At 38.5% G+C, this 26,309-nt stretch overlaps 1 protein-coding gene across 1 annotated transcript; it reads right to left on the bottom strand.

The window, feature by feature from the left end:
* Window positions 1–1,574: 1,574 nt before the first annotated feature.
* GRK7 (G protein-coupled receptor kinase 7) lies at window positions 1,575–26,301 on the bottom strand. The gene is made up of 4 exons (XM_054282658.1): window positions 21,412–26,301; window positions 20,229–20,666; window positions 8,171–8,442; window positions 1,575–4,006 (listed from the first exon to the last, which is right to left on the bottom strand). The coding sequence occupies exons 1-4, from the start codon at window positions 22,159–22,161 to the stop codon at window positions 3,664–3,666; spliced, it is 1,803 nt and encodes a 600-aa protein (XP_054138633.1). The 5' UTR covers window positions 22,162–26,301; the 3' UTR covers window positions 1,575–3,663.
* Window positions 26,302–26,309: the final 8 nt, after the last annotated feature.

Raw genomic sequence — 26,309 nt, 5'->3', positions numbered from 1 at the left:
TAATAAAGATGCCACTTTGAAGATGTGCCAGGAATTTGCACACAGGTTCCTATTACTAAATCCATTTCATGCTGGAATATAAATGTGAACTACTTGCTGCAGCACAAGGTGTTTATTAAGCCTGTGTGATGAAACAACTGAAGGTAATCAGTGCCACTGAGAAATAATCTCTGTGAACAATGATTTCATTAGGTTAATATTATAATAACAAGCATCATTTTGTCTCTGTGCTCAGTGAAATGAGGGGAGTAATGGTAAGGGGAACAGAGGTAGCATCAAAGAAAATCTGGACTTGAAATACAAGGGAAAGGTCTTTCTGTTGTACCTTTCAGAGGCAGCAGGAGTGTTGTTGAACTTTAAATGATGTTCCTGTAAGAACACATCAACTGCTTGCTACAGTCAGAGTTACCAAACTGTTCCAGCAGCTGGGCTGAGAAAAACACGGCAGCAAAGACAGCACTGTTTGTACAATGCCTGCAGAGTGGCCAGGGCACCCTGGAACCTGTCACAAATGGCATTTAATGCAATAGAGTTCACAATTCAGTATTTTAGATTATATTAGCACTCAAATGCATCTTGTCTGCTGGAAAACAAGGCAGCCGAGTGAGACACCACAACATTGGCAAAGCAGGAAAAAGGGAGACAGCTAGAAGAAAAAACCTGCAGTTTCAAATGACATAATTTCCTTTTGCCACAACAACTCAAGTAATCCACAACCACATGGCTATTTTCCTCCCCCAGTCATCCCTCATTTTCTATCATAAACATCCAGTGACCTGGTCACTACTTTTGACTTGGGCCCTGCTCTTGCAACACTTGCATATTCATTTAAGTTTACTCACACAAGCAGCATCTTTGGTTGGAGTAAGACAATTCATTGAACATGTAAATCTTTTGGGATTGCTGGCTTTTTGTTAAGGTGAAGCAGGTTGTTGAAAGAACTTTGCTCCTGAAAGTTTAACAAGGAATTTTACAGTAGCAGGAAGAAGGAAAGAACAAAGTATTTCACAGATTCTTTAAAAAAAGGTGAAAATAATTTTTAAAAGACTCACGGAAAGTGCTAATGGGAATACAGAAATGATTGCCCTGCCTCCTTTCCAAGGTGCAAAAAGAAGCTGTCCATGTTGTGAAAAGTGAATTTAGAAAATTAAAATGAATATTTCAAACTAACACATTCTTCTCTGTCATACACTGTGCCAAACTGTGCATTATCAGACTTCTGATGTGTTACTCTGAATGATTCATTAAACACTTAACATTATGGATCTCACTGATGCACATCCTGCTGGGATTACTGACACCACAACATTTCTAAAACCAAATAACCCAATGTTATGCCCACATGGTGTCCCAAATTCACAGATCTCAGTATTGTAGCACATTTTGAAAAATGCAGCCTTGCAGCACCCACTATCACTGGGAATATGTGATTCTAACACGACATTAAATTCTGGTTCTGTCTATACATAACCTCTTTCCAAATGGCAACTTAAAACTCAGTTATGCACTGGAAAACCTACGGCCATTTCAGAGGATGGTTCTGCTTTATGGTTCTGCTTTATGGTTCTGGAGGATTTTTGAAACAGCTTTTTCATTGGATTTGAGGTATATCAATTCAGGAGAAAGGTTTGATGCCACTAGCACTAACATCTCTCCTAGCTGTAATCAGGTGGTGGTTGTGGGTTTTTTGTGTCACTTTGTGTTTTGTGGGCTTTTTAAAATGCATGTAATAACAAAGTTTTCTGTCTTGGCTTCTTAAATATACTACTCTAGTATATTTACTACCACTGTAAGAGCTTTCTACAGGTGGGAGCAATGAGAAATAAAATCAATGGACGTCAATAGTGGAAGCACTCTTGTAAATCCATGCCAGGATGACATCACTCTTCTCTCAACCTCCTCTGCTTTTCACCATCTTTCAGGATCATCCTTCTCAATTAAAAAAACCGAATTCAGCTTATATTGTTTTAAATTATTTGTCAGAGTCAAAGTCTCCATTCAAAAGGCAGACAATTTTATGCTCATAATTCATGAACAGAATTACCCACTAATCCTAAGTAAAACTGTTCTTGATTTTTCACTTCAATATTAAGTATATAAAGCACCGGAAAAGTAAATTCAAAAGGAAAAAAGAGCAATTATTTTTCTACTCAGAACAACACAAAGTATTACCAATGTATTACTTAGCTGTGACTAAAATACTTACAGTATTTAAAACTTAAGAGTTTGGGATGTGCTATTAGGATATAAATAAATACCAATACCAGTGCTCCACATGACAGACCGGAGTACAGAAGACATTGTATATACAGGTTTTCCTCCTCTGAAACAGACATGTGAGTTCATACCAGTGTCTAGCCAAAAGAAGTCCTTGAGTTCAGTAGGAAGTTTGCTGTATGAAAAACAGAAAATGGGGCATTTGCAGCCTCCAGGTCTCCAAGGAATGAAGCAGCTTCCACTTCCACTTTAGTCAATGGAAATTATGGCTGGAGAGATGACAGTGACCAGCATGTGCAGGCTCGGTTTTTAAAGTTGTGCAAAGAACAACTGCCTATTTTCTTATCACAGAAAATCAGCAGGAGGCATCTCATGAGTAATACATTTCACCAGTAGCAAGTATTCATAGCAATATTCCCAAGTAATTCAATTTAGGTTGTCATAAAATTGAAAAATAAAAACACTTCAAAATTTGCATTAGAATCAATAAACATTTGAAGATAGTTTCAACTTGCATACATAACTTTTTCACCATTACACCACTCAACAGTATAATGCATTTTGCAACTTGAATTAAAATCTACATTACACTGAAATAAATGTATTGTAAAAATCAATTACAAATTGCTTTGGTCTATCTGTAGCTTAATTTATCACCAAAATACAGAAAAATTATCAGGAAATCTGATAAAACTTTAAAATTGCCAAAAGGAATGCGTATTTACTTGTAAATATGTTTTCTTTGTATACAGTATTATCACTTATAAGAATACACTTAATAATAATAATAAATAAATGCTTTATTCCATTACATTGGTGCAATCTTATCTTCACCCCATTAAAATCACTTTTGAAAAGAGTTTGATCCTGTTGTTCTTATTTCCAAGTGATATGTAGAGCTTTCTTTATATCTTATGACAATTTGAACATATTACAATAAACCAAAAACCTACAGAATTTAACAGAAAGACTGGGTAGCCAGTAAGATTCCAAGTTTGACAGGGTATATGAGCTCCACTGTCCAAGATTACCTGAAAATTTAAAAATCCTTCCTGAAAACTGTGGAATAAAGAGGAAATGTTAGTAGAAATAACAAGAAAAAAAGAAAGAAAACCAATGATTCATTGTATTGAAAGCAATAACAGTCATTTGCAAAAGCTTTGCCTCTTCACTCTAACAATGCTTTTTTTGTATTTCAGAATTTCTATTCTAAGCTTCTTGGAGAAATATGGGTCTTCATTTGATTCATATCCAATAACACAAAAATATCTCCTTTCTTAGAGCAAAGGAAAATAATACAGTCTATTCAGCTGGTGGTCCTACACAGCCTGTCAATGTCACATTACACTGGCTGGCTCTTCTCAAACAGGTGTACTGAGTTTCTGAAACAGAGTCAGAACATGGAAAGTTCTGAGGTGGTTTCTACTCTTTTTGGTAATGATATAATTACAACAACAAACAAACTCCTGACTTAGCTTCCCCTCCATTTGCGTAACCTCCAGAAACGACTCTGTTGGGGTCGTTCAGTTCGTCAAACAGTCCCGTCTCGATGATTTCCTCCTGCCAGGGTATAGGGACAGCACCTGTCGCAAACTTTTTGAAGAACTTCTTGTCTTTGTCATCAAACTCAATTCCTCGTATTTCAGAGAAGTCAGCAATGTCTGCAACATCTTTGGCATAGACAACTGATGGATCTGGCACAAATGGAGGGTCAACAAGGTTTGCCTCTAACCTGTGGAAATTTATCGTTTTGAAGAAGCTGTGTTTTCTTGGATCATCGTCTTCATTCCTGCAACAAAGCAAAAGTTTGTCCATCAGTGTGTTTTGCTCTCAGAGAGATACAGGGCTGTCTGTGTTTTGTACATGACAGTACTTTAGACATACATATATAGATATATATATATATACATCATGCAACACAATTCCTTTTTTCCTAACCAAGGAATGCTGCATAGTACAGCATAATTTGAGCAGCTGAAAACATTCTGATGCCATTGCTGCACCTCTCAGGGTAAATCAGCCCAGGCAGGAGCTGCAGTGCTGCATCTGGGACACCCCACCCAAAGCTACACTTCCACCAGAACTGAACCTACAGCAGGGAGGGGAGGGGGAGTATTGGATCTGCTGTCCCACAAGGGAAGTTCAATGATTGGCTCTGCATCTATGGGATAAGAGTATCTGTACTAGAGGGTAAGAATGTATTAAACTCTAGAATGGGATATATTGGGTCAATACATCTACTCTGAGCAGCAACAGTCTGAATAGGAAGCTGGTGACAAATGCAAATTCTCATTTTATCTTAATTCAAAGCATCTACACATTTATATCCTAAAACTCAGTTATGTCACTCAAATAAACAATCCCACTTATAATGACAGTTCATTCAAAGTAACTACTCTTACAAATTAACAAAGATTTTTTTAGGCAAGAGATTCACAGATGATGACGTTAACAAAAGTAGATGTGCCACTGTCACAAATATAATCCTTTATTAATATAGTTAAAACCTAATAATAAAAACAAGAAAGGACTAAATAATTGTAAATGCTTAAGTTAAATAAATCTTACAAAAAACAATTACAGACCTCAGGGAGAACTTCAGCTGTAAAAGAACTAGTGAATTGTTTCACTACAGACCTGTAGAGAGACTTGTGGGATATTTTCTGGTGATAAAAATCATCTGAGCCTCAAACGTGTGCTTGTTGAAACATGACCAAAGACCACAGCTTTTGAACTGTGCCTCTAGTGTCAAGGCATGCAAAGTCTGAATTTGGAATCTAGACAAAGGCAGAGCAGAGAGGAGCCCTGTCTTTTTGTCTTTTCCACACCTATGCATTCTTTGTTTAACATATTTATGGATGCACTGCTCTTGAAAACAGTAATATAGGAAAATCAAATTTGTCTGTGTTTTGGCCCCAGAAAATGGTAGTTCCTAACACAGCTTTTTTCTTTTCCAATCTCCTTACAAAATCAAACTTAGCAAAGTGCAAGCCCTCATGTATTTGTAGACAATGTTCTATGAATAAAATGTAATGCAAACCTTTGGCAAGTGTTTTTATCTTCACAATTGTGCAGAAGCACCATACAGAAGCAGCAGATTTGTGTGATTATGGAAAAAATCTTTATTTTTTAAAATCTTAATTTCCATGTATGCAGAACAGCTCTTCCACCTTGGCACCACTGCCTGTTCCTCATGCTGCCTGCTGTGCTTCTGGCCTGCCTTGGTGCTCCCTGGGCACAGCAGAGATGAAACCACCAGCTGCTCTTTTCAGCCCCTTGCTGGAAAATTGTTACTTTGCACCTCTGCTGCCCAGTTCTTCTGAGCAAGCCACCACCAGCCACTACCCACTGTGCACCACCATGAATAAGCAGGATGCCACAACATGAAGAATGGTAGATGCTGCCATCCAGGCATGCTGAGCAATGAAAAATATTATGTTTTCAACTCCAAAGCACCATATGAACAAAATTATGAATGTACAGATTAAGGATCTTGATTTCTGCATATCCATAGGCTTGCATAATCATCTCCTACCTTACCCAGCCAGTGATAACCAAGTACTTGAGAAGCATGAAATTATTTATTTACATTCACTGCTAGCCTGAAATGCATTTCAGCTGCTGTTCAAATTAACTGGTGTCCTGGGACACTGGTAAACCAGGAGTGCTGACTGGGCAGAGGCACTCACAAAAATCTCCCCTTATTTTGCTTTTCCTTTCTGTAACATAAACCAAAGAGCACAAGAAACTGGTGGAGGCAGCAAAATGGATTGCTGCAGTGTTCCTTGTCCTGAAACCATAAAAAGTTAAAAAATGTAAAGCTACATGAATGCCATCTACTGGAACTGAGACATCTTCCAACTAGCTGGAGAGGAACTTGAGCTCATCCTCTGTGAACTGCATTTTTACATAACTTTAATAGGAAGAGCAAATGAACTTGGTCAATTTTGTATTCTTCCATTAAAAAAAAATTAAATCACTTTACAGGTTCAGGATTTGAGATTTTAATCTCAAAAAGCTTGAGTGGAGAAAAGGGGCTACATCTTCCCTGAGTTAGCTAGTGAAACCACATCTTCAATAGAAGAGTGGAGTGTTTTAAAAGGTCAGGTGTACAAAATAAAGCTGTCTTTGAGCAGCTTTAACTTATGCAACAGGCAGTGCTGTGGATAACCCAAGCTCTTGTTGTCCTTAGGAGAATTACAGTGCTAATCTTTACATAACACACAGCTGTCCTGAATAGTATCACCCTGTTTAAGAGGTTCAGGCATGCTTTTATTCTGTATCATGCCCAGGGTATACATCCTATTTATTGCCTGCCTTGTCCAAGTATGACACATCAGAGGAAGGATATCTTAAACAGCAGAAAATTAAAGATACTGTGTGCATTAACCCTTCTGTGTGCATTTCTCATTTTGCTGAGAAGTTATGGAAGAAAAAGCAGACAGAAAGATTGTAAATTATTCCCCTGGGAAAGGCAACGTGCTTACAGTAAGTCAATAGTCTGTTACTGGTTTTGTTTCAGACTTGCTGAATGAACTCAACCAAGACACAATTCTAAATTTCATTTTCCCCTACTCTGAAATTTGTTTACTTCACAAAGTGCTGTAAGTCCAAATGTCTGCAAAGTATGCTGACTTTAAGTTAGAGTGATCTGAATGTTTTTGTGTTAAATTTACTGTTAAAGTAAACTTTTAAAACATACAAAAATAATACAGATTTTGTATTAAACATACTCCATATGATGAAAATAACTTTTTTCTCCTGCCTTGCACAGTTGCTGGGAAAATTCATCGGGCACAAGAGTAGCTGTCCTCATTTAGCAACAGAATATTAAGAATATGTGTATTAATGATCTATTATCTTTCATTAGATTTATTTCTTTTAGACAAATGTTTGCCTAACATTTTGAAAAACTGTTTCACATTGCTATGAAATATAAATTTAGAAGACTATCTCTGCTTTCTCAATGAGATGCTTTGTCAATTCCACCTTTAGACTGGAAAAGCACCTGATACATACATCTCTATTTACAGATTATTCAAATCATGGTGTATTCTAAAGATAGATATTATTGGTTTCCTATTAATTTTTCCCATTTTTATTATATTTCTTTAATTTGTCTATATTGCAAATGTCGATCTGCAATCTGTCTAAATAGAAATGCACTAAATTATTTATACACACACACAAGCACATATCAGAGGGATCAGAGCTATTACAAGTTAAATATTACAAGGTTTAGCTTTGCAATTCTCTTCTTATTGAACATTTCCTTGAAACTGCTAAGTCATGGACAAATCCACTAGTGTTCATCAACCCAAAGCCACCTCTGAAGTGCCCAGAAATGTTTTGCTTTATAGGAATTTGTGCCAAATACTCTTTTTCTCCCTGGGATGAGTCAGGATGACCAGAACTTCTACAGCATTTTTTAAAAGCACTTGAGCAAAACAGAGGGGTTAAGGTCTCTTCAGTTAGAAGCCAATGATGCAGCCTTGCAAATTAGATATCTGCAGGGAAGAGAATCCACTTTGCAGATCTGGATTTCTGCCCACATCATTCCAGTAAGCACTACAGCCTAATATCTGCATTCAGTCTGCACTAGCAGGGATGCAGGTGGCCACTGGAATATCCTTTTATCTTTAGGAAAGAATGTGTAAGAAAAACCCTTCTGACTCTTTCTCCCAAAACTATATAGAGTCTAACACAGAAAATAACAAGAAGACAACTCCTGTGAGTCATTTGGAGTGAGACAGATCATCACATTATTGCAACAATATTCCTTATTTCCATATTATCTTCAATACTTTCCACCTCTTTCTTCTTAGAAGTGAAAGGGAAAATCAAAATCCATTACTCTGTAGAAAGTGAGGTTCTAACCTATTTTTGCAATGAGTGAAATAACTATATTGCTTGCAGCTTTAATTTCCCTTGCACTGAGATTGAGAAGGCATACCTGCTTCCCAAACGTTCCTCTTTTTTCTTAGCCAAAAACAGCTTGCAAATATCTTTTGCTTCCTCTGTAAAGCCAGCATGTTCAAATTTCACCTCATCTTCCAGAGTTCTTCTTCTAACCTCATCCTTATTGACCTTCTCTTTGAAATCCTTGAATGGTGTTCTCCCAGCAACCATCTCATAAATAGTGCAGCCCATAGCAAACCAGTCCACAGGATAGCTGTAGTCCTCTTCCTTCAGGATCTCAGGAGCCATGTAGCCATTTGTCCCAGCCTATGGCAAACACACAGACAGGTTTACTTCACAATGCCAGGAGTGAAATGCATACAGTTAAACAGACTAGTCTATAATTCTTCCAAAATATTAGTAATTCTACTGATTTATTTGGTATCTAGAATCCCTGACCTATTTTTTAATGTAGAATTGGTGAGGTATAACTTTTTTAGGACATGGACCATATCTCTCTTTAAACACCTTGGCACATAAGAGAACTGTCTTAAAGATGCTTTTCAAAGTTGAAATATCAGTGCAATTTCTACCTAAAAGTGGTTTAATTTTAAATTCATGGCTAGCTTGCTTCCTTCCTCCATTTTATTTTTTTTTTTCATGGTAGATATTCTTAGTTCTGTTGTGTAAACACGAGTAGCAATATCAACTTGATAAGATTTAAAAAAATACAAAACCCAGGCAAAACAGTCACTGATTCCCACCCTGTGCAATGGTTATGTAATTGGTCCAACACAGGGCTCTGCTGCCAGTGAGAAAATTCTCATCAAGCCAGTAGCTGAGCTGCAATGAGGAAGTTCTCAGCTTCCACCTTCTTGGTTTCTGGATAAATGTTCTACCACCAAGGGCCAAGGAAAACTCTTAAAAACCACTCTAAGAAAGTAAACCTATGAAAATTATAATTAATAAATTACACACATTTAGGTGAAGGAACAAGTTCATACTTCCCAACTAAAAAAAGATGCCTGAATAAAGACTATTCATAGCACAAATGGCCCCTTCTCTGAGAGAAGAAATGGCCACTCTTTGAGAGGGACCTGTGCCTGCTTTCTTCCCAGCCAGCCCTGCCACCTTCCCTTGGGGGACAGGCTGCAGGGACTGAAATAGCTCCTGCTGCCTCTGGCCCCAGGGAGCTGATTCACCTGGCAGGGAAGTGGGGGGATCAGCTCTCTCTGCTGCACTGTTACATGAGTGAGGATGTGGGATTTCAATCACAACAGCATTTCCTCAGCTGAACCCACATTTAATGCTGTGTCTCATGCTCTATATGATTTATTTCCCAGAAGCAGCTAACAGTGATAACCACGTCAGAAGTTGCTTGAACCTCTCATATATTATTTAAATACTGGGACTGATGTATTACCAGTATAACAATTTAAAACTATGTCTGTGCAAAATCCCACTAAAGCTTACTCAAGATGGTCATTATTACTGTATCAGAATACAATCAGTGACAGAGATTCACTCCAAAGCAAAACAGTTAGAAAAAGGTAAAGCTAAGCTCATTTGGACAAATTGTATTTATAAAAAGTACAGCTCAACAGATGAATTTTATTTTATGGGGTTGGATAACCCCTCTGATTTTTGCAAATTTAGGCACAGTACTTCCAAGTCAAGTCTCCCCACAAACTTCAGCTTGTGTCACTACACATTATGACATATGTCTCTACTGTGAACAATGTGTGCAAGAGGGAACATCTTAGCATCAAGTAAAACATAAGCCTAACAGACAGAAAATTAAATGCACTTTATTTTCTCTCCTTGTAGTTTGGGGTTTTGTTTTGCTTTTAAGGATATAGAACAAAATCCTCCATATGAGTGAAAAATAGAAATGAGATGAGAAGAACAGAAGTATCAGTCAGGTTGAAAGCAAAAGGAAAGGTTAAAAGCGAACAGTTGCCTCTCTCACTAAAGCTACAGAAGTACAGAGGAGCAGCACAGGCACTGCAGCTGCTGACATCATCCCACAGGCAATTTGCCCTGCTTACAGTGGGTTTCTCTAACTAAAATATTGAGAGATACCCTGACAGTATTACATTTTTAGGTATAATTGCTGCTCTGTTCAGAGAAGGGGACAAATGTTCAAATACAGACCACAGACCCCAGATCCATCTGGCCTCAGAAAACCTAGAAGGGAGAGGAGAAGTTGAAAGTAGTAGAGAAACTTTGATACAAAAGCTTGCACACAGAGCTCACTGTGGATTAGTAAACACAGCTCTAAATAGGTTTCTGGAACTCTTTTTTCTTTGCTTTTTTTTTCTCCTTCTGGGAAGCAATAAACATTCTTATTTTTACTGAGATGAAGTTAGGGCACTAATGCCTTGAAGAACTATTGAATCACATTATTATCAAAATGTGCCCTGACAGCACAATATGGTCCTTTTGATAAGAGATTACTTTGCTGCAACTTAGCATCATCACTCAGAACCTGGATACATCTGACATGGAGAAGTCAGAAATCTACTGTCACAGATGTGTCTCAAGGCAGCTCCTCTCAGACTGTTTCTTTCCACTTGTATTTTCTCTTCCACAGCTGTTTTTTCAAAAGAAGTAATTGCCAAGTAAGTTCAGTCTGTTCCATGGGCATTTTCAAGGCAGGCTCCAGCAGGACACACCATTTGGAAGAACACCCTGCTTTGACATGGTGCTTGTGTTTCTCAAGAACAGAGAAAGCAAGGCCATCACCACAGACCACAAGGACAGCACAACCACAACTTAACAGAAAACAGAATGGACCAACAACAGCCTCCCTGCAGGCTAAAGTGACAGGCTGTGGGTGAGCTTACATGTAAACAAGAACTAAACTTCTACACTCTAAATTAGTAACTCTGGAATCTTGAGCTGTTACTGGGCTGATCCAGCTCCCTCTGAGGAAGTCTAGAAACATATCATTCCTCTGATATGCCAAACCATTTCAATTCAGAATTTAATGTGCTGGTTTTCTCATAGAATATCATCCAAACTCGAATCTAAAACCAAAGCTCTCCCAACCCTGAAGCTGTCCTTCTATTCACAATGAAGGAACAGGCCAAGAAGCAGGAATCTAAACTGGATCTTGTAAGATTTGAGATTTTTAAAATGCACTAAAACATGACAATTTTATAGCAGAAGGAAACACATTTCGCTAGTGAACAGGGATTTTTAAGGGGGGAAAAAAAACAATAAGGAGGGAGAAATACATAAAACTCTATTTTTAACACAGCAGGAATTTGAAGATAGGAAGAAAAGAGCTTAAATTTTAGTCTTTTCTACCTATTTCTCTATATGTGTAGTTTTGGCAAAATGATTTGCGGAGAAAGATGCTAAAGCCTTTAGCATTTGCCATATTAGAGAACACAAATAAGGAATTATTCAGCACCTGGAAGGACACAGATCCTTCAAATGAAGATTTATTTCTATCTTTGGAGAGTAGGCAGCATTAGAGGGAAGGTAATACCTAACATCCCTACACTAATCATTATGGAGAACAAGATGTAAAAATCAGATCATCTTTCCAGGAACAGAGAGATCCCAGGGCAACAGGAAAGGCAGGAAAGCCTCAGGAGAGGTTTATCTAAGGAGGTAAAACAGAAGTTTTGTGAAGGGAGTTATTAAACTGTACAACTATCATTAGCAGTGAAACAAAAAATAATGTATTAGGGGGAAAACTTATCCACTGATTCCCAAAGCAAAAGTGAAGGAAAGTAAATTACTCTTGGCAGGTGTGGAGTAAACAAGTATACTGTAAATTATATTCTAATGCAAAAATGAAAAAAAAAAAAGGACAGAAAGCAAAGAAATTAAAAGCTACCACAAAAGATAAATGCATTATTTTTTGAAGGGGTCTATTTCCCACAGACTGGTATTGAGTATTTAATTCAGTTAGAATTATCTGACCATGCCTCAGGATGGATATCTCCAAGTATGGGATAGTGATATGTCTATCATACAAAAAATCAGGAGGTTTGTATGATTTTGCAGAGGTTTTCATTCTGTACAATTGACAAGTGAATTCAGAAGCTGTATATTAAACAAAATCCACTTTTTCTTACTAGATCTTACTTTACATGGACAAATTTCACTCTTTTAATGGAAACAGAGGAAATAAAAAACCCATACTCAAAGTTAATTTCTTTGTTATCAACTCTAAACTATTAGGACATTCAGTGGGTTTTGACTGAGACTAAGCACATTATTCTCTTCTTTCCTGTATAATTCCTGGTAACACAAGGAACCATTTGAACATATATGTTAACTAATCAAGGGATCTTACAGAGACACAAACACATGATATTACACCTTCACTGACCTGGCAACATCTTATAAAAATATCACAAAGATGACAAAGAATGTTATATTATCCCAACTTTTTACTAGAGACAGAATTCTTATGCCATTGTAGAGGCACAGAACTTTTTAAAGCCTAGTCAATACAACACTAGCTATTTTTTGCTTGCTGTCCATCTAATATTGTCTTTTGTGATAAGCAGGACAGTTTACTTGCATATGCTGCTTGAATTATAAAAATAGTCAATAAATTTAAGTCAATTAAATTTTAATTGCTTTTGAAAAAGGTTCACAGATCTACTTTCCCTTTATTTCACTACCTTGAGAACAACCCAAAGATAATTTTTCAGTAATCCTCTAAAATGTAATGAGCACATGCTGCCCTTGGCTACATTAGCAAAGAAGTTCCGTTGAGTGGAATTATTGCTTTGAGAGTGATTTGACAGGGCATAGTAGAAATGACTCATCTGAAAGTATACAAATGTTTCTTTTGTGAAATGCGATCCTGCATAAATTTTTCAAAGGTCACATAATTACAATCTTTTAGTAATTCAAGATGTGATGCTGAGAAGCACTAAGTGCACTCAGACCCCAGTGCAGCGCAGGGGCACCTGGCACAGCAGAGCTGGGAGCAGAACCAGGCCTGCAGTGCAGCAGCTCACACGTCCCTCTGACAGGGGACAGCCCTTCCACAGCGCCCTGTGCCAGTTCCAGCAGGTGCAGGCAGCAAAGACACAACTCTCTGGAGCTTTCAGCAGCACAGAAACAGGCAAATGGGGAGAAATGGGATTTAGGATTTAGATCTTGCTACCTTTTCCCACAGATCTCTGCAAAACAAACTCAATTGATATAACAAACCAAACAGTAAAGCAAATCAGAATGTCTTTTGTTTGCCATGGCACAAGAACTGTTGAACAGAGGAAAAAAAACAAGCTGAGTTTAGCTCTATCAGCTGTTTCCTGGGGCTCGGTCCTTCCTTCCTCCAAGGGGTGCCACTGCCTGCTTTGTTCTCTTGTCCAGCTGTTCCTCCACTCCTTCAGCAATGGCCTTAATAGACCCTGCAGGAATGCAGGAACAGACCACAGAAATCTCTTCCCTGCACACAAGCTAGCAGGCCCTAGATGTGGAGAACGCTGATCTGCCTGTGTCACTCACTTCACCATGTTAATTCTTCTCCCAAGTCACTGTGAGGAGGAACAGAGCATAATTTAAATGAGTTACACAGGACTGCAGCTCCTCCAGTTTCTCACCACATGTTCATACAATAACAAGAAACTAGCTGACCCAATCAGTAGGCAACTGGTTTTGGTTTTTTTTAAAGAAGATAGAATTAAATCTAAATAGGGCAAAAGGCACTCGGGAAAGTCACACAATAAAGATCCTTATGCAGACTGTTAATGCTTAGCAGAAGGAAGGATCTTTTGATGGGATGGCCCATCATGAATTGCTGGGCTACTGATTCAGGAGAGCACAAAGAGGACTCTTCAGAGTAGCAGGAGAAGATAATGAGAAAGACAATATTGGAGCTTAGGAGCTCCAATCCCATGTTTGATCTTGAATCTTACATAAGCATATGAATCCCACATGCTTATGTAAGATTCAAGATCAAACTTTTTTTGATTTTCACATAAGAACATAATTTTCATCGGGAAAGCTGCGTGCTTTAAAAAAAGCCCCCACAGGCAAAAGCACAAAAGGTACAAACCAGATTTTTGCTATATTAGAAAAAAAGAAAAAATGGCCCTGGATTCAAAGTCACTAACTGGAATAGTAAAAAAATCCAGAATTGGTTTTTAATCTTTTAAGTTTGGTCATCAGTAATCACTGCAATGAAGGAAGTTGCACAACAAAAGAGAAAGCCACTCTGTGCAGTAGGGACTGCTCTCTGTGTGCTCCTCCTTGGGAAGAGAAATAGACACAGGTACAACATGGTTTCAGTTTAGATTCATGCTGTATGGAAGTCAAAGGGCTTGAGAAAGGACAATCCAGTAACTAGGCATGAATCTTAACTCTGGATTCTAGAGCAGCTCCCCACTCCCTTCTTGCATGATCACACGTAAACTTTGCCTCAGATCCTGACTGGATCCTGACTGCTTAGACTCCAACCTCAGTGATGTGTCATGAGAAGACATGAGATGGCATTCACAGACAGGGAAGCAATCAGATATTATAGGATGGAGCATTTAGGACAAACAAACACTTGTCCAATCCTCACTTTGCTACCACCTCTCGTCAAGGAGTTGTAAAAAACAGTGAGGTCCTCCTGAGCCTCCTCTCTGCAGTTCCCTCAGCTGCTCCTCACCAGATTTGTGCTCCAGACCCTTCCCAGCTCCACTGCCTCTCTCTGGACACACTCCAGCACCACAGTGTCTTTCTGGTGGTGAGAAGCCCAAACCTGAATACAGATTCAAGAGCAGCCTCACCAGTGCTGAGCACAGGGGAACAGTCACTGCCCAGCCCTGCTGGCCACAGGCCAGGATGCCTCTGCCCTTCTGCCCACCTGGGCATACACTGGCTCATGTTTAGCCAGCTGCTGACCAACACCTCCCTCTTCCCACTGGGCAGCTTTCCAGCTACTCTTCCCCAAGCCTGTAGTCTGCAGGGGGTTGTTGTGACCCAAGTGCAGGACCTGCTGCTTTGCCTCACTGAATCCTGCAGAAGTGCCATCAGCCCATCACCCCAGCCTGTCCAGATCCCTCTGCAGGGCCTTCCTGCCCTCCAGCAGATCCGCATTCCCACCCAACTTGGTGCTGTCTGCAAACTCCTGACGGTGCACTTTCTCCCCTTGTCCAGATCATCAGTGAGGACATAAAGCAGGGCTGGTGCCAGGACTGAGCTCTGGGGAACCCCAGCAGTGACCAGGTGCCAGCTGGATGCGATTCCATTCCCCACCTGTCTCTGGGCCCGGCCATCCAGCCTGTTTTCACCCAGCAGAGAGAGCACCTGTGCAAGCCATGAGCAGCCACGCTCTCCAGGAGATGCTGGAGCAAACAGTGACACAGGCTTTACTACAGTCCAGACAGACACATCCACAGCCACCTCCTCATCCACAGAGCAGGTCACTCTGTCATGGCAGGAGATGAGGCTGCTCAAACAGGACCTGCCTTTCCTAAACCCACGCTGGCTGGGTGTGATCCCCTGGCTGTCCTGTATGTGCTGCATGCCCACACTCAGAGTGATCTACTCCAGGATCTTCTCTGCTACAAGGTCAGGCTGACAGGCTGGGAGTTTTCTGGATGCTCCTTTAGCCCTTCATGTGGATTGGCATCACATTTGCTAAATCCAGCCAATTGGGACCTCCTGGGTTCTCTGGGGCTGCTGGGGAAGTAATGATGGGAAGTGACCTGGTGAGCATTTCTGCCTGCTCCCTCAGGACCCTGCACAGATCCCAACTGACCCTACAGACTTTGTGGGTAAGGCTGCATTCTGTAAAGTACATTTCAGAGATGACAAAAATCTCAAACACCTGGCATGACAACGCACCTCATAACAACTGTGATTATCAACATTTTTAGGAACCCATTTCTGCTAGTAAAAATATCATCAATTTTACATGTCACACTTCAAAATGTGTAAGAAAAACAGCTGCAAGTTCTTCTAATTCTGAGCAAATGAAGAGCTGTCATTTTTCAAAGAGCAAACGAAGAAGAAATTTTTACAGAATCTTATCCAATAAGAATGCCATGTGATAGTGAACAAAGGTCAACTGTAGAATAGCTTGCTGAGTTATTTTTTATTTCACAAGTCTAAACCCTCCTCCTGCTTTTCAGCTGCCTGGAAATTAAACTGTTAGTTTCAGGAACATCTAAATAGATTTCCTTGTGTTTTCCTAAGAAATAGAATCTTATAATAAACAAACATACAGGAGGGCAAAAGGACATTTTGAGTAAGATTTTAACCAAAACATGTTTTTCCTATAAAAATATTATGATGTCCTTCAAATATATAAAGCATAGCACAGGAAAACTGTGAAGAAGCCCGAAACCTCTGAAGATATGAATGCACTTTTATAAATACTACAAAAATATGTTTATGTTATTTTTCACAGTTATTATGTCAATATTTAAGCTCTCTGGCTGGCACATGCCTCTGCACAAAAGTTCTTCACAATTTACATGCAACAGTTGCTTTTCACAAAAGCCATACCCAGTAAGGGCAGAAAATTCTTCCCTAAATAAACAGCAAATACACACTAACTTCTGGGAAAATGGAATTAACTGGGGATGGAAGCTCCTCATTTCATATGCAAAAAACCCCTAGTGCTAGAATCAAACTAGAACACAAGAGACAGAACACTTTGCCTGTGTAAAAGCCATCTTTGCAGGCTCTCAGTTTCTCCTTGTTGTCTATTTCAATTATGTAAGACAGAGAAAATAACAATATTTAAAAAGTCATAATTTTAAGATACAAACTAGTTCCTGCAGGATCTGATCAGATCAGATGAGATGCAACAGGCACATTTATAGGAAGTCATAATGACATTTAAAGTCCTGAATAGTTTTATTACCACTGGAGTTTGTGTTTCCAGCAATGTCAGTAAGAGCTCTGCCTGACTAAATGTGCCTATACACATTTCCTGGTAGATTGCACAGGTGCATGTAGCTATCATGAGAGGGTCCCTTATAATATAATAATGAAGGAAAATTACATTGTAAGTAGCTTTAAAATGTTTTCTACTTTTATTTTCAAGACTGTTATTATTCAAACTTGTGTATTTTAATTTATTCTTGTGATTTCTTCTTTCTAGGGACAACTGGCACTTCACAAAGTCAAATCAGCAACTTTGTAAAATTAAATTATTATTGTATCATTTACTTACAACTACAGTATAAGTTTGAAGTACATTCACACAGAAAGCTGGATGTTTCTCCTTGCTGCTTTAGCAATTGAAAAGAGAGGGAGAAAACTAAGGCTAGGTATCCAACTCTTTCAAGATCTTTGTAAGGAGCACTGTTTCTGAAAGCAAGGTATTTTTATTTTTAATAGTTATGACCAATTGGTATGGAGCACACAGGTGCCTTCAAAAGGAGTGTATGTAACAGCAGTACTTAAAGGATACCAAGGCTACTGCTTCAATTACATAAGTATTGAATCATCAGTTGCACAATGCTTTTCTGAAGTGTAAACACACTTTATTTTTTATTAAGACCATTTGAAGTTATCCATCTAAAATTCAAAAAACCTTTCTACCCACAAAGAACACTTTTTTGGCTGATGAACAGTACATAAACATTATAATTTTCTAGAAATCCTCAATGAGAAAACTTGGAAAATGTCTAAAACAGGAACTCATTAACAAGCTTATTACTTGTGCCATGTGATAACATAATCACCTAATAAGATTTACAAAAGGGATTAATGGATCCTCCAGCTGATGTATGGGTGATGTGCATTTATTCATACATGACCAGACAGGAATTTTTTTCTGCTTTGAAAGCAGAACAAATTTAATCTTTAATGGCTTATACAGCTATGAGAGTTCAAAAAACTTTCAGAATTCATCAAAATAGTGTATTTTTTGCAATCTTTAATGAAATGAATGCACAGATAAATTTTTATATTATAGAGATCAGTAGCAATATCCCTTAATTAGTGACTGAAAATTGTAAACCTTAAATTGTCAGTTCAAACCATCATCCAAAATCTAGAAACAGCTTTATGATATTAGGCACTCAGACATCAGTACAATACAGATTTGGCCTGCAAGGAATATATATTCTGCTTTAGCTTATAAAAATGCCCTTATAAAGCTGTGTCCACAAAATGGTGCAACTGATTAAATTTCATTTGAAAAACCTTGGAGCCATACATTCCTTTGGGTGAAAAATGAAAAGGTGACATGTATAGGTTTGGTAAGTGATAATGATTTGGCAGTCATACTCAAACAGCATGTTATGATGTAATTTTTCAGATAATTTTAAGTCAGAATGTAACTACAATTAGTAGACAAAAAATAACAACACCATTTTTCCTTTCTTACAAGAGTACATGGTGAAGCTGAATGCAAATTTTGTAAATGTAAATTTTGTAAATGTGTTCTTTGGTCTTCCTGTGTATGACATGAGTATAAATAATAATAATATCCAGTTCTCATATAACATTTTTTAGAAGCTTTCAAATATGACTATTTTACAAAAATGAAAATAAAAGGGAATTATTCATTTAACTAGTTTATAGTTATGATACAAACACATACACAAAAAATCTTTTTCTTCCATGTCCTATTTCAACGTAATGTATGAATAAAACTGCCTTTAACTGAAATTCCTTAAAAAACATTACAATCATGTAGCACATTATTCATTGCAGTTTTTGCTTTAATAAAAGCAACCGTATAATGGTGACTAGAGCTTCTAAAAATGACAAAAGAAAAGGCACTAACAATTTGATGGCTTCACAGAAGGTAAGGCAGAATAACACCTTGTCCAATATTGCTTTGAGATTCTACCCCAATACCAACAGAAGTGGTTACATATTGCTAAATACACTCTTCAATTTTGAGGTTTTTTCGTTTTGCCAAACCCCACATATTTAAAAGCATGAAAAATTGCCCTTTGACAAAACTATTTGTTCTGATCCTAGTAACTGCATGCCTCTTACAAAGCCCAATCAGGTTTACACCTCTGGGTTCACTGATGCAAATGCCATCTTTACAAACAAAACAACATTCTCATTTCACATAAGCTCTACTGAAAAACCTGCCTTAGCTTGCACAGAAGCTGTATTTTTGTATCTAAAACACCATGCAGTTTAATTTTAAAATTATTTACTATTTATACCTACAGCAATGTCTACATACTCCTTCGTCAAGAACTAAAACCACTCATAGTACAAACTTCTTATATTGCCAGGGAATGAAAAGATCCTTCAAAAGTACTGAATTTAACAACATCAAAAGATGTGCACTCAAACATGATGTAGAAGGCCATCAGTGGGTCCTCTCTTCCACTGAATTTCTAATGTGAACTTGGGGAGTTTAACACAGACCAGTTTATAATGTGGCTTTCATTTCTTCATTTTCCTTGTGTATTTCAAACACATTCTCTCATTATGCACATCTTTAAGCTCCAGATACCTTGAGAGAAATATGTTTTTTTCACAGTTAAGCAATACATATTTTTTTGTGTAAATCTCCTGACATTACTACATGTCCAAGCTAGTTTGGGATGACCAGAGGCACAGCTGAAGTGATGCACAATCTAATTCATAAAAAATCTATTTGGTCATCCATGTTTTTCTTCCTACATGTAGACAGGCATGGACATTTACAAACTGTCAAGTCTGCTAACTGTTTCAGGAATTAATTTGTGTGGGGAAGGAGGGCTGGAAATAACTTATCATGCAGCACCACACACACCTGCAATAAATAATAAGTAGCATCACTTAAGAGTAATGTGTAAGAAACTATATTTTCCTAGAAGCAAAAGCAGAATACAGAGGAGCCATATCTTTGACTGCTGCTCATTAAACAATCAATTAAATCCCTGACTACGCAGTATTCCATAAAGCACAAAGCATCTGCTTCTCTACAGTCATTGGTTCGAGAACTTAAGAGAAAAAGGTCAAATAGATTCTACTGTTTCTGTACAAAAGAAGTTATTTTACCACATGCAGCAGCTAAAGAGTTAATAAACCAAATCTTCTTAGGACCTGTCTCTCAGAATGAAATGACTACATTTGGTCTTTAGCACAGAATCAGTTCCGGGGAATTAAGTCTTGGTCTCATAAGGCATTAGAAATAGAATGGCTGCACTTCCCACTGCCTACGTTAAAGAATTTGTACTCACCCTCTGGGTGATGCTCTTTCCCTCTTTGACTTGCACTGCCAATCCAAGATCAGACAGTCTGCAATTCCCATTATCATCCAGGAGGACATTCTCTGGTTTCATATCCCGGTACACAATTTTGATGGAATGGAGATGCAGAATCCCACAGGTGATCTGAGCTGAGTAAAAGATGATCCTTTTCATTTCCAAACCCCTTTCTCCCACATTGTAGATGTGATACTTCAGATCCCCTCCATTCATGAGGCTCATAACAAGACACAGATGGGTTTTGGTCTCATAGGCATAAGCTAGTGTGACTATGAAAGGGCTGTTGACCTTCTCCAGGATCTCTTTCTCCAGCAGCGCCATCTTCTCTCCACTTTTCTTTTTCAACCTTTTCTTATCCAGTTTCTTGCAGGCATACATCTTGCCAGTATTTTTGACCTGGATGGCACAAACCTAGAGAAGATGCACATGGAAAACTAATGAAGGAATTTTACACAGAGAGTGGAATATTAAGGGTAGTGACAGACAGGAACTGGGAAATCACTTATGCCTATCAGTAGCTGCTGATGCTAACTTTTATGAAGAATATATTAGCACAGAAAACAAGAAAAAACAAGTGTACAATCAGTTCTGTTCTGGACCAGTAGTTTATTGTGGCCCTGAGGCAAAGTTCTTGAGGATGCCACTAGTAGGCATGTATTAGCAAATAAGAGGAACAAGGACAAGAAAAAAAATCTGTAACCATGAGAATAAGCATATACAGATGGCATCTGTACAGTTAAACTCTCTTGACTCTCAAAAAACCTTCATACAGAAGTTTGGGAACAGATCCTGATGTGTGCTTTTCCCTAAACTGCAGCTAGGAATTATCTGGGAGTGTGTGAGATAGCACAGGCTAAAATGATGTCAAGGAGCAGACTTAGCTCACTACATGAACATTTATGCAAGTTTTTGTAAAGAAGCCTGCTTTTTTAACTAGCATAGATACAGAATATAAAAATGTTAAAGTAGCTTTTTACCAACAAGCGCCTCTATCACAATATAAATAACCCAGCCTGATTTCTGGAAAATGGGCAGTCTGGAGAGGCACATTTTACAACTCTTCATAGAGTGGCTTAATCCACTGCTCTTTGCAAACCCACCTGCTAGTCTTGAAAGGGGAGAGATGACTCACATCCTTAAAAGTACAAGCTCTTACCTCTCCAAAGCCACCTTTGCCCAGCACTCGGAACTCAGAGAAGTATTTATCAGTTACTGGTTGCTTCTCAAACACTTTCCATTGGATGAATTTGTCATAGAAGGGGCTGTTCTGGAAGTCCTGGAAAGGCTTATCTTTAAAGAAGACTTTGGTTTCCTCCTTGGCCAGTTGCACGATGTTCTCGTAGTCTTTTACAGTAGCTGCTTTGCATTTGCTGACCAAGTCAGAGCTCATGAAAGACAGATAGTTTCTGCCGCCTTCCTTAAGATAATTGGTGACCATAATCTCCATGCAACTGCTCTTGATATTGTCCTCTGCCAACTCCCAGCTTGACACCTCATCCAGGAAGTCTCTAGCTACCAAATATTCTGGCACTGTCTCTAAGAAGTCTCTGAAGAATTTCTTGCCAATGGGCTGCTGCTCACAGATACTGTCATAATCACCAGCAACAGACTCTCTGTGCTCTTTGCAGTCCTCAATCTTGGGCAGCGAGAGGCTCTTACGCCTCTTTTGCATTTCCTTGGTGTCTCCTTCTCCACTCTTCCTTGCCTGGAGGTAGGCAGTGTTGGCAATCAGGTTGTCGAGCCCCCCCATGTCACACATCTTGGCAAGCCCTTGGGGTGGCAGAGCCTGGTTCAGACAAAATGAGTAACTGGCCCAGGAGCTGTGCTGTAGCTGCACTGCACTTCTCCCTGATAGTGGTGTGTGAGGGCTTCTGAAAAACACCAGGGAAACTAACTGCTTTTGCATTAAATACCTCTCAAGGATTTTCACTAAGTACCTTTAGGTATAGGCACCATTTGTGGAAAGTGACTGGTAAGAGGTTTCTCTGTAAGAAGCTTTGAGTTTGCTATGTATAGCTGAGGGATGACACCCTAGGCAAACCTTCCCACTGGCAGTACCAAGTGCACGTGGTTCAGCTGGTGTTTTTCAGAATGGGCCCTGATAACCTTTAAATATGCCAAGATTCCCTCTACATGCACTGTCCCTGGCTGCTGGGAACATGCAGGGACTCATGGCTGCAATAATACATGCACTCCCTCCAACTCGAAGCACTTTGGCCACAGTCAGCAGGACAGGCCTGGATCTCCCCTGGTCGATATCAAACACCAGCAGACTATCAACTGGTTTTATGAAAAGCTTTTATCACAAATCTGCCATGCCTAAAAGATCTTGATATAGATGAATCACACAACCCATGCTTTGAGCATTCACACCTCCAAAGCTCAAGTTATATTCAACATCAGTGACTGAGCCCCACAGACAGTTCATGCAAGCCCTGCTGCCTTGCGTGGCTCTGTCTGAGCAGATTACACGCAGAGGCTAAGAACTGCCACTGGTCTAAAAATAATGATCCTTCTACATGAAACAACATGGCTCTGACTTCATCTCCTACCCACAGAAAAAAGAAAAACACTTCAAATGAACAGCCAAACCTTGCCAAGACACTTCCATATGTTGTTTTGGCCTCAGTTTATTTTCCCTGCTGAGCTTTATGACAGAAAGTGGTTGGATAAGAAGGTGGCAACAACATATAGCTGAGGTGACATCAACAAAGGGACAAAGCTGATTATAATCAAGTGAAGGCAAATTCCACCTGCACTTGCTGGCTGCCTACCAGAAGGCATTTTTTTCCCTTCAAAAGAATAAAAATTATGTGTGGCACTCACTAGGCTAAGCCTCCTTCTGCTGTGGGGTCAGGTGGTTTGGCTGTTAAAACTTTCCTTAAATATAAGGAAAGTATTATGAGAACAAGAAAAGAAGTAACACTGGGGTCAAGCTGTGATCTTGAGGTCAAGGTCAAGTGTCTTTTTTCTTTTTTCACAATCTTACAGCAAGCTGAAGAGCTGAATCACAAAAACTAAACATCAAGAGTAATAACAGGCACCTTTCAGACTCCCTATAATAAGTGTTAAGCCCTACTTGGCTGCTTTTTGCCATTCTACAACCATGCAGTGTTTTGTTTTTACATGCTTAATCCTGTCCACACTGAATCCATTTGACATAAAACTCGTGCTTGCACTCTACGGAATTCCCATGGAGGTGTGTTTTTCTAGGAGTGATGGAGAGGGCCATCCACTGCAAGCTGCTGTGTGTGCATGAGAACAGGGGGAATTGGAAGGAGACACCTGAAAGCCTGGCCAGCTCTGCCCAGGGTGGGAGGTTACATAAAGAGCTCAGCAGAGCAGCCACAGTGTGGGCAACACTGCAAGGAGCCAGCAGGAGAAATGGGGAATTCTGCTGCTGGCTGCCCTGAAAATGGGGCCTGCAGCAACACATTCCTATAATACCCTGGGTAGAGAAAGGCATGAAAGGAGGTAACAAAGCATTAATTTCAGCTATTTTTTTTTAAATAAAGGTTTTAATTTCCTAAAATTCAATAGGGTCTTTTTAATGTTTGGCCAGAATATCCACCACAGCTCAAGAGCAGCAGGACAAATGGCTGGTAGCTGGGGCCCTAAGGCTGAACTCAAGCTTACTCCAGCTATTGGTATACTCATGCCTAAGCAAATCAAGAAAATTCCTGATGTTTATGGCACCTGCATAAGACACATTTACAGCTCCAAAGACCATTGTATTCAATTAATTAGAATCTTTCCCGGTTTCTATGGAACATAAATTTTCTCTAAAATAGCATAACTTCATTAAAAGCAAAATCAAACAATATGATGATTCAACACATACTCATTACTCCAGTCACTTTTGAGATTTGCTTGCTGACTTATCCAAATCTGCTCAGCATTTATTAAACACTGGAGAAAAGCAGATCAGCATTAATCTATGAGTTGACAATGGCTATTTAAGGTAGTGTTACCTGCTCATAAAACAGTATGTTTGGGTGAGAAGCAAAACTGATTTATTTTTCATTACAAGAGGTGAACAGTTGCAGAACTGGACACGGGGATGTACTGGGATGTACTAACCACCATGCTAATCAGCCATCTCAGGGTGTGGTTTGGAGAAGTGCTCTGGTGGAGAGCTCATAGTAAGACTGGGACTTAGGCTAACCACTAAATCACAGAGAAAATATGCAGGACTTAAAATTCATCACCTTATGCTCTGGATGAACCTCAATTACTGGTCAACAAGATACTTAAAATATGCAAACAGATACACAAAAATATCAGCTGCTTTGATTTCAACATTAACTTTCCTAATACCTCATTAGTGTCAACACCCCTTTGAGCTGACACTTAGAAAAACTCTTCCACAGCTGTAATTCTCAGCTACTCTTGCCATGCACATGACATGAACTAAAAGCAGGGTTTGGTACTTTCCATACTCACCTATAAACCAAAGAAAAATGAATAAAGTCCTCTGATGGGACTAGATGGCATTACCAGAGGTCAGGCGGTAGGTAAGATACAGTTTGACTGCCACAGCTAAACTTTATTTTCATGTCCACTCTGATTTCTTTTTTTAGCAAGAATTTTGGGAATACTTTTACACAAACAGAAATACTCCACAACAATGTAAATGCTAGAGGCACTTCATTACTACTGTTAATATAGTTTACATTTGTTTTGAGTTTTAAGACACACATCATCTGGCATAGTAACAACTGATGTGATACAGTGTAACAGTGACTCAGGATTTTTTTATCTCAGTATGTAATTAAACAAAAGCTACATTTAAAAATTCACAACATCTTAAAAACCAAGATTACAATAATAAACAAACCCACAGTAAATTCTGCAATATGCTTGATGATACAGAGATTGGAACTACTTCATACAGTGAAGATAAACCTCTTTAAATGTACTTAGAATTAGATAGAAACATATCTAATGAGAAACACATTAAACATTAAAGATGATAATTTTGAAGTAAACAATGCATAATACATTGCTTCAATTTTACCCATATTGATTGACCATTTTATTAAGCCTGAATTTGTTACAGATTGAAAGCAATAATTCTACCTCTCTGTTAAATATATTTCAAAAATCCCACAGCATATATTCAGATTCATAGTAATTTGGATATTTAAGGAAAAGACAAAGTTAAAGGCAAGCACTTAAACAACTGTAAGAAAAAATTCAAAGATGATACATTCAGGATTTCCACAAAAATGAAAAAAATGCTTCCAAAACACTATAACCAATAAAAAGATAATAAAGATATTTCTATTAACCAAATTTTCATTAAATCACAATTTAGCCTTTTTCTCTAGATTTAATTAGTGCCTCCTTTCCTTAGGTTATTTAAATTATCACTTTTGTTTGCTTCCTATATTAATTAGCTACCCAGCAAGATTGTCTACACCTCTAGTTAACTGATATCAAATACATGGCTTTGTACAAAAAATCTTTGGATTAAAAATACATGTCTCCATAATCACTAACAGAAATACAAATAAGAGAAGTTATTAACATGGTTAAATTTTAATGTTATGATTGTAGAAATCATGTATAGAATATAACAGAGCAACATATTTAGAGATACAAGAAAACAAAAGTCATAAAGAAACCCTAAATAAGAAATGTTTAATAGAGTGTCATGGAAAAAGCACATAGCAAATGTTTTATACACTGTCAATTTTAGATTGGAACTCAGAATAATTTCTTAAAAAACACACTGACTGTGTTTTTGCATACAATAGTACTTAGGAAACATTTTCTTTATCCTGGAAGTAAACGATGCAGTGTCTCAGACCAGGTAAGGTGACCCTTTCAATTTGATTCATTTATCAATGGAAAAAGATTAAATGCTCTGTGTTTAGGGTATAATCTGCAGCACTAAGTTTCTGTGCTCTGATGCAGACACCACTCTAATCACAGCAGATACATTTGTTGAAGCAGCATCTCCAGTTTGAATTGTGGAACCCTGCAGTGAGCCTGACTGCCCATGGCCTGCACCGGGAGCAGCCAGAGGCCTGCCCCAAACCCACCCTGCTC

The sequence above is a fragment of the Melozone crissalis genome, unplaced genomic scaffold (assembly GCF_028551555.1).
Source record: "Melozone crissalis strain CALT ecotype California unplaced genomic scaffold, PUWL_Pcris_2 ptg000034l_1, whole genome shotgun sequence".
NCBI classification, from domain to species: Eukaryota; Metazoa; Chordata; class Aves; order Passeriformes; family Passerellidae; genus Melozone; species Melozone crissalis.
The sequence above is the reverse complement of the archived record's forward strand: the minus strand, read 5'-3'. Positions and strand labels throughout refer to the sequence as shown.

Coding starts and splice junctions, on each gene's coding strand:
- GRK7 (XM_054282658.1), bottom strand. CDS start 22,161: ATGCAAAAGCAGTTAGTTTCCCTGGTGTTTTTCAGAAGCCCTCACACA. Junction 20,667..21,411: donor GCAAAGGTGGCTTTGGAGAG/GTAAGAGCTTGT, acceptor CATCTTCTCTAG/GTTTGTGCCATCCAGGTCAA. Junction 8,443..20,228: donor GAAAGAGCATCACCCAGAGG/GTGAGTACAAAT, acceptor TGTTTGCCATAG/GCTGGGACAAATGGCTACAT.